Source organism: Arachis hypogaea, chromosome 19 (assembly GCF_003086295.3).
Source record: "Arachis hypogaea cultivar Tifrunner chromosome 19, arahy.Tifrunner.gnm2.J5K5, whole genome shotgun sequence".
NCBI lineage: Eukaryota > Viridiplantae > Streptophyta > Magnoliopsida > Fabales > Fabaceae > Arachis > Arachis hypogaea.
In genome coordinates, this window is record NC_092054.1 from 12,359,031 (window position 1) to 12,368,406 (window position 9,376).

General features: G+C 29.2%; 1 protein-coding gene across 1 annotated transcript; it reads right to left on the bottom strand.

Annotated features, from left to right (window-relative positions):
• Nucleotides 1-3,049: 3,049 nt before the first annotated feature.
• Nucleotides 3,050-7,470, bottom strand: LOC140172976 (2-alkenal reductase (NADP(+)-dependent)-like). Its single transcript, XM_072226870.1, has 5 exons — nucleotides 6,964-7,470; nucleotides 5,153-5,330; nucleotides 4,666-4,832; nucleotides 3,894-3,976; nucleotides 3,050-3,798 (listed from the first exon to the last, which is right to left on the bottom strand). The coding sequence occupies exons 1-5, from the start codon at nucleotides 7,186-7,188 to the stop codon at nucleotides 3,420-3,422; spliced, it is 1,032 nt and encodes a 343-aa protein (XP_072082971.1). The 5' UTR covers nucleotides 7,189-7,470; the 3' UTR covers nucleotides 3,050-3,419.
• Between the last annotated feature and the right edge of the window lie 1,906 nt (nucleotides 7,471-9,376).

Genomic DNA, 9,376 nt, shown 5'->3' on the forward strand with positions numbered 1-9,376 from the left:
TACAAATGTGGTTAGATACTATTAATTTCTAATTATTGTCGTTGGTATTATTGTATTGTTTTTTGTATATTTTATTTTTTTTTTGCTGATTTAGAAATAATAGTTGATTTGGCAAAAATTGAGTGGTTGATTCTAAAATTTTGCTAAGTAAGCAATGTTGTTGACATGACATTAGTAAGAGGAGAAAGATGTTTTAAAAATAATATGAGTAAAACATATCCATCTACTTTTATATATTAAGAATAGAAGCTTGGATATTTTTGTTACTTTTGCTTGATATGTACTAAGAATGAAAAAGCAAAAAAGAAAGACAAAAATAGGACAAATAAATGGAGAATAGTTAGTCTTCGGAAGTTCCACGATTGATTAAAAAAATGTCAATATTCAACGGAGCTAGTCAAATACTCTCTCTAGCTTTAAAAAAATATCTTTTTAATTTAACAGTAACATTACAAAATTACTAAAAATTTAGCACTATAGAAGTGTTTTCTTTTTCGCTATATTGATAGGATTACTGTACTATGTTAAAAAATTAAAAATAATTGAACAAAAAAATCAATATCACTTGATAATTCTCAAATGAGATATATTTTTATGTGGTGGTTTCTAATTTTAGCTGCAGATTGGTATGATTACTTCATTCTATTTTAGAATTTATTTTTTCTATTTTTTTTGAAAAAAAGAAAAAGCTGTAAAAGCTTGATTTGAGAGGGAATTAGTTATATGCACTTCATGCCAAATGGTGTAAAATATGAATAAAATCATGGTTGTAAAACTCTGAATTTGACTTTAATACTCTCTTGAGTTTTTAATTTTAGATTATCAACAAATAAATAGGCTATTGAAAATGATATTGAATAACAGAATGAGAAGAGTAAACGGCAAAGTTGAAAATCTTTAAGAAGATACATGGGACGAATTTCTTACATTGGCGGTACCGAATAGTGACGTTGGTCTGAGACCCAGAATCTAGCTCCAGCAGGAACCGCAATAGGAGGAATGGAGTTTGCCCTGATTCTGCAATTTATGCAATGCGGCTCCGCTGGGGATGGAGATCGCGATAGACAATTTGTTTTGAGGGAAAAACAATGGCTCATGGGACCGGAAGAGGATGGAGGAAATAAGATCTTGGTACAGAAGAGGTGCCAAAAGGAAGAGGGTTTCGAGAAGTATGAGAAAAGTTATTTTTTGTGTTTTTTTCTTATTTGAAAAATAAAAGTTGATTTGCCAAGATTTGAGTGGTGGATTCTAAAATTTTGCCAAGTAAGCGATAGTGCTGACATGGCGTTAGTAGGAGAAGAGAAATAACTTAGAAGTAATGTGGGTAAACCTATGTACATACTTTTGATTACATGTGCTACAAACGTCGTTATCTCTTTTTTCATATGCTTTCTTCTTACACTTTTCACATTCAACATATAGTTATCTCCCTTAAGTAAGTTTGAGATGTTGTGTAGTTCGGACATAAATTTTTGTGTTAAATTTGTTGTTATTTGAAGGAATAGTGATAAGAGATTTATATAACTAGTTCAAATAATATGGAATTTGAATATTTGTAACGTAAAATTTATTATGATTAATAATATTATTATGATATTTGTAATATGAATGTTTATTACATTGAATGAGTTATTTATAGAAATTAATAAATTAATTATTGGGGTGATAAATTTATTGTATTGTTTATAATGGTAAGATATAATAAATATAGGGATATGGATTTAATGTCGTTGTAAGTTACAAATTTGGTTAAATACTATTAATTTCTAATTATTGTCGTTGGTATTATTGTATTGTTTTTTGTATATTTTACTTTTTTTGCTGATTTAGAAATAATAGTTGATTTGGCAAAAATTGAGTGGTTGATTCTAAAATTTTACTAAGTAAGCAATGTTGTTGACATGACATTAGTAAGAAGAGAAAGATGTTTTAAAAATAATATGAGTAAAACCTATCCATCTACTTTTATATATTAAGAATAGAAGCTTGGATATTTTTGTTACTTTTGCTTGATATGTACTAAAAATGACAAAGTAAAAAAGAAAGACTAAAATAGGACAAATAAATGGAGAATAGTTAGTCTTCTGAAGTTCCACAATTGATTAAAAAAATGTCAATATTCAACAGAGCTAGTCAAATACTCTCCCTAACTTTTAAAAAAATATCTTTTTAATTAAATAGTAACATTACAAAATTACTAAAAATCTAGCACTATAGAAGTGTTTTCTTTTTTGCTGTATTGATAGGATTACTGTACTATGATAAAAAATTAAAAATAATTGAACAAAAAAATTAATATCACTTGATAATTCTCAAATGAGATATATTTTTTTGTGGTGGTTTCTAATTTTAGCTGCAGATTGATATAATTACTCCATTCTACTTTAGAATTTATTTTTTCTATTTTTTTTTTTGAAAAAAAGAAAAAGCTGTGAAAGCTTGATTTGAGAGGGAATTAGTTATATGCACTTCATGCCAAATGGTGTAAAATATGAATAAAATCATGGTTGTAAAACTCTGAATTTGACTCTAATACTCTCTTGAGTTTTTAATTTTAGATTATCAACAAATAATAGGGCTATTGAAAATGATATTGAATAACAGAATAAGAAGAGTAAATGGCAAAGTTGAAAATCTTTAGGAAGATACCTGGGACGAATTTTCTATGTTGGCAGCGCCGAATAGTGACGTTGGTCTGAGACACAGAATCTAACTCCAGCAGGAACCGCAATAGAAGGAATGGAGTTTGCCATGTTTCTGCAATTTATGCAATGCGGCTCCGCTGGGATGAACATCGCGATGGACAATTTGTTTTGAGGAAAAAACAATGGCTCATGGGACCGGAAGAGGATGGAGGAAATAGGATCTTGGTACAGAAGAGGTGCCAAGAGGAAGAGGATTTCGAGAAGTATGAGAAAAGTTGTTTTTTGTGTTTTTTTTTTTATTTGAAAAATAAAAGTTGATTTGGCAAGATTTGAGTGGTAGATTCTAAAATTTTGTCAAGTAAACGATCGTGCTGATATGGCGTTAGTAGGAGAAGAGAAATAACTTAGAAGTAATGTGGGTAAATCTATGTACCTACTTTTATATATTAAGAATGGACTTGATTAAGAATAGATTAGTCAAAAGACTTACAACAATATGCCAACATATTAACCAATGTTGATGCCTTACTTGTAACTGAAACATGGATCATTTTTCCCTTTCACCAATTTTAGCCCTACTCAACACTCCATAAAGCATCTACTATGTTTGCAAATCAGTGTGTTTTCTGTCATATCAGAACCAAAGGGCAAAAGCAACTGGAAAGTTTTGCTATAGAACAAACGAAAACACACACACATATATACTAAACACCAAATGGAAGAAAATGAAACTACACGTTCATACACCAAATGGACGAAAATGAAACTACACATTCATTCACGAGCAAGAACAATCACTTGTTTTCCAACATTGCGACCACTAAAAAGGCCAATCAAAGCCGGAGGAGCCTTTTCAAGGCCCTCGACTATGTCTTCTACATACACAATCTTCCCTTCTTTGATTTTCGGCACGACGTACTCCAAGAACTTGGGATACAACTGATAGTAATCGGCAACACCAAAGCCTTGGATACGAATCCGTTTGAATATAAGATTCGCCAGATTTGTTACACCATCAGGTTGAGCAAGATTGTACTGCGAGACCATTCCACATACGACTATTCGGCCATGGACTCTCATATTTAGCAGCACGGCATCAAGTGTCTTCCCCCCAACATTCTCAAAGTAAATGTCAATGCCTTCGGGGAAGTACCTGATTTGTAAAATGATAAGAGCCAATATTCACTAGTATGTAGTTATAAAAAGGAAACTTAACTCCATGGCAGTACAAATTTTTATATCACAAACCTTTTCAATGCAGCATTGAGGTCTGGCTCTTCTTTGTAGTTAAAAGCATCGTCAAATCCTAATTTATTCTTCAATAAATCCACCTGGTTGTAAAAAGACAAGCACTCAGGTAAAAGAATAACTAGGTAACTTTTCTTTGTGAGCAAATTTAAAATGAGTGGATTTCAGGTATTGCCAATCAAATGCTTCATAACATCATAAGTGAGGGGTTGGATGCTTAATGGGATTATGTGCAAGATGTTCATTTGACCAAGATGAATTAATGTACTTGATGTCTTGGGAGTGTCAACACAAGTCAAAGTTATCAAATACAACAGTTCACCTAATTCAACTCATAAGAGTCTATTGATTCACACGTAAATTTGACATAATAAGGACCTAAACTTGTAGGAAATTTAACACTAGAGTTTGATAACCTTGAGATATATAGTCACTTACAAAAGCTTGGAAATTGGCAACAGTTTTTTGTATGATAATCATGCTATTACAAAAATAGCACAATAACCCAAATTAGTTCCTAAAGATAATTTAGTCAACTACTGTAGTCCCCACCCTTTTACTTTGTTAAACAAATCAGTCCAAATCTGTCAGTAAAGTCAACGTTTGGGATTTGGTAATTAAAATTTGTTGGGAGACAAAAAATTCCGTGGAGGCTTATTTGGAATATTACTTTACAAAACAAAAGTACTTAGAATAGAATAAATATGGAGAATAAGGGTCATTTACCACATACCAAGAGATATATATATAACAAGAGAAATAAGATGAATACCTTGTCTTTACTTCCAGCACTTCCAACGACATAACAACCGGTGAATTTAGCAAATTGACCAACAAGTTGACCAACTGCACCAGAGGCTGCAGAAACAAACACTCTGTCTCCTTTCTTAGGAAGTCCAACTTCAAAGAAACCAGCATAGGCAGTCATTCCTGGAATACCTGCATTCATTGAGTCAAAATTAATGAATGTCTAAACAAACAATAATCCAAAGTATAAGCAAGTTACATCCATAATCTTGCAAAATAACCGGTCTGGTTTTAGAACCTTGAAAACTAATCATTCAAATATCATTTCCTCATGTATATGTACAAATTTTGTAAGGAAGGACAAATGTATCACCATTTCCGAATAATACTTACAAACAAATGATTCATTTATTGCATGAAACCAAAATAGAGTTGCAGTTGAGAATTATACCGACATCAAGTGCTTATTTCACCAAGAATCAATAAGACCTCAAGTTGTTGAAAAAACATACCAAGAATTCCAATATAGTACGAAAGTGGAACATCGGTGTGCTCGATTTTGAAAAGAATTTGAGATGATGGGACCAAACTGTGCTCCTCCCATTTAGTAAACCCCCACACCAAATCACCCTTCTTGTAATCTGGGTGTCCAGATTCCAGGACTTTAGCCACACCATATCCAGTTAATGGCTGAAATAATGAAACAGTTATTGAAATAGAATCATCAACACAGCAGACTGCTACATGCATGGCTTCTTAGATCAAACTGCAAAACCGATCATTGGGAGTTTCGCAAAGTACAAACACCATTAAACCATTTTTCATTTCTACATTCTTCCAAACCAAAAGTTATAGATTGATTCTTTTTTACCCATTGTTTCCCATGTTGTTTGAAAAGCATCCTGCTATAAGGTAAATTGAGGCTTTCTACGTTGAAGATTATAATCAATAATGAATTTCTAAATTGAAATTTCTCAATTCTGCATTCCCATGGTACAACAATTATACAGAATACTAAAAGTACTATTTAATTCAATTGGATTGAGTGTACTGTCTAATATCAAGAAGAACACAATAGCTACAAAGTTCCATGATTATAAGGAAAACTAACACATTTGACTTCCTAACAAACACATGCTGTTTGAATTTTATCCTAATCCTAATGCTGTTTCCACGGGGTATCCCATTTTTCTAAAAGATGGTCGAGACAGTTAGTAAAATCAAACTCATATTCCACAAGAACACAAGTTCAATTCGTGCCGCAAATTTGAGGACTATTTTGGCGTATGATCTAAAAGTAACTCTATAAGTGCTCAAAGAACCTAGAGGTATATCATCACCACTCACTATTAACTATAATGCTCAAAATACTTGAGTTCCACATCCTTACCTTTTTTTACTACCAATCCCTCTTGCTTGTCAATTAATTATAGTATCTGGTTCTGTCCTGCTATAGTACCTTTTTCAAAAATTATGGTTGATTTCCCCTTCTTTTCATTCTCTTTCTCTTTCTTTCACAATTTTATTTCCAATTTTATTTTATGACAACAATGTTGTCAAGAAGATAAATAAATTATTGATCATGCTAAATGTACCAGCCACCAAATTAGCCATATGGAATGCATGCTGAAATAAAAAAGATACATTAAAAATGTGTATCATTATATTTTACATACTGACTGATTTTTTTTGTATGCACGTATCATTTTTTATAAATTATGAAATAAATTGTAAAAAATCACACTTTACCATTTAAAATAAAATTCAAAATGTAAAGGATGTAAATCATTCTTCTAACTTTAAACATGTGACAAAAACTTTTTTTTTTCTGGTTTTGCAAAACCCAATTACTCTCAACCTCCTAAGTTAATAGCTCAGGTGAACATTCAGCACTAATCTAATAATATCATAAAAAAAATTGGCAGCTAATAATCCGACACAACTCTCAATTTTACCATCAATTTCTGATTTTTGGATCTCAATTAATATTCAAATGATTAATGCATGACAATAAAAAATCAGCTCAGTTAAATGGTGAAATTTGTCCCCTAAATTGGTGACGAAATTTTTTTTTTTTAAATTAAATTCGTCTCTCAAAAATTAAGATGACTAAAAATTTTTTAAAAATAAATTTAATTAAAAAAATCTTTTGAATACTAATTTAAAGAATGAAAAATCTTTTGAATAATAATTTAATCATTTACTCCTCAAAATTATATAAAATTGTAGATGTTAAAGTTGAATGAGATAATCTGTTTTTTTTTTTTTTTTCCATTAAACAGAAATTTCGAAGCAAAAAAGAAATTAAAACTAAAAAACTTACAGAGCCAGGGGAATATGTACCGAAGCCTTCGAGGCCTTCTATCTTGCTCATGAGCATTTGCATATACGGATCACATGAGAGGTAGAGGTTCTTGAGAAGGACCTCGTTGGAACCTTCCGGAAGGTTCAGTGAGATGGTGCCTTCAACTATGTCCATGTCTGATTCCTTAGGGAAACCAGTTGCATAATCCTTCAGAACCACTTGCTTGTTCTTCACTTCCGCCATTCTTACGTTCTTGTTGCTCTGTTTCTCAGATCAATATTCAGTGTGTGTTTTTATTTTATTGTTAGACTCAGTGTGTGTATTTCGTTGCAGAATTGAGGTGCCAGCTTCAGCTAAAATTTATAGGAGAACCACTGCATGTTTTTTTTTACAACCTCCAATCCGATTAATAAAAAAGTAATCGGCAGCGAAATTCCGTTTAAAATCCTGCCAATTAATTGATCACTTGACCAACCAACTTGAATTGGTTCACTGCATGTTACTCTGCTCCAAAATGTTTCATTCTTTTTCTTTTTTGTTTTTTTGGTTTTTATACATCATTCTTTTTATTTAAAATTTTGTATATAAAAAATAAATGGTGTAAATTTGTTTTTTCCTTTGAAAAAAATGCCTTTTGTAAGAAAAAAATTAAGCATATATACCATCAAATGCAATTACTAATGGTTTTAGTTTTTATTTATCATTTTATTGAAAGAATGTTTTCTATAGTAACGTGGGAAAAGTATAGGGTACTAATATACTATTTATCAATTTATTATTAATAATAATTAATTATTATATTTTAAACACATGTATAAAGAGACACATCTAAAAAATATATTTATAAAGATATTTTTATTAGATATGGTCATAAAAAAATATTTTTATTAGAAACATCTACAAAGATACTTCTATTAAATACCATTATAAATCAGAATTGACAAAAATGATAAGTAACGGGATTGATTAATGTATAACTCAAATTTTTTACCTCATTAATTACGAAATGATGACTTGTTTTCTTTTGAATCCCTGGAATATTCAGGTGGTTAGGATGACTTGTTTTCTTTTAAATCACGGAAATAACCAGGTGGTTTGATCCAGGGGTGGCAATCGAAGTAGAACTGGACAGATTTTTGCTTTATTCGATTTGATCCTGTTTTATAATAATTTGTATAGAATTTATTTTATTTTTATTTATAAATTGTAAAAAGTTAAATTTTAAGACGTTTTTACAAATATCCGTGTGTCTCTAATTATTCTATTCCTATTCGCCTTCTATAATTATTAAAATTTAATAAATAAAATTAAATTTTAAAATTTATATAATTATCATCATATACATAATATAAATTAAAATAAAAATTTAAATATAATATAATATTATTTATTTATTTTATTAATTATTATTATATATATATATATATAGTGTAACGGATATTACCTAAATCTACTAAAATCTATTCCGAACAAGAAAAAGTGGGGTAAATACCTACAAATTTGAGTAATGTTATCATTTTTAATTAAACCTATTTGTATATTAAAAAATTTATTAGGTGTATAATTTTGTAACCACAATGATTTGATGAAATTAGCTAACATATGTCTTAAAAATATAAATTAAAATTATAAATAATAAAAATATAAAAATATATTATTTTAATAAATATATAATAATATATCAAAATTTAAATTTTATATTTTTTATAATTTTTTAATTAATAATTTTATTATGTATTCTAAAATTATATGTTAATTAAATTTTGTTTTATACCATTGGAGTCTTCCATTAATAAATGATGTAATTTTTAAAAAAGAATGATTATTAAAAAAATATTTTAAAAAAATGTTATATCCACGTGCATTACAATTATCAATCATTTACTGGAAGAGGAATACTTTTTCTATTTAAATTACATTTAGCCACCCAAAATTGATCACCGGGACGTGGCCTTTTAACAATTATATTTTAAAAATACATGGACAAAATATACTGACTCCTCAAGTATACTTAAGTTTTAATACACTGAGGGTTTGTTTGGGTGAGCTTCTAAAAAAATATCTTTTTTCGAGTTATCTTTTTTTAAAAGATCTTATGAAAAAGTAAAAGTAATTTTATGTTTGGATATCTCATGCAAAAAAATCTTTTTATTTATCAATTATATTTAGATATAACAATATAAAAGTACTTTTTTGTTTATTTATTACATGAAAAACATCTTTTTTTTTTAAGAAAAAAAGATCTTTTAAAAAAAGATGTAAATTACAGCTTCTAAAAAGAGATATTTTTCTAATTTTTCTAGTACTTTTACTTTTACTACTCAAAATTTGCCAAACACGCTAAAAAATAAAAAAAGATCTTTTTTCAAATAATAACGCCCAAACAAACACTAAAACCTGCTTAATCCCTTACTGACTTAAGTATTGGAGT

What these genes read in the sequence shown, in the direction of transcription:
- LOC140172976 (XM_072226870.1), bottom strand. Translation starts at nt 7,188, where the DNA reads ATGGCGGAAGTGAAGAACAAGCAAGTGGTTCTGAAGGATTATGCAACT. An exon ending in GTACTATATTGGAATTCTTG is followed by an intron (nt 4,833 to 5,152) that starts GTATGTTTTTTC and finishes CAATGAATGCAG; the next exon opens with GTATTCCAGGAATGACTGCC. An exon ending in CTCAATGCTGCATTGAAAAG is followed by an intron (nt 3,799 to 3,893) that starts GTTTGTGATATA and finishes TTTACAAATCAG; the next exon opens with GTACTTCCCCGAAGGCATTG.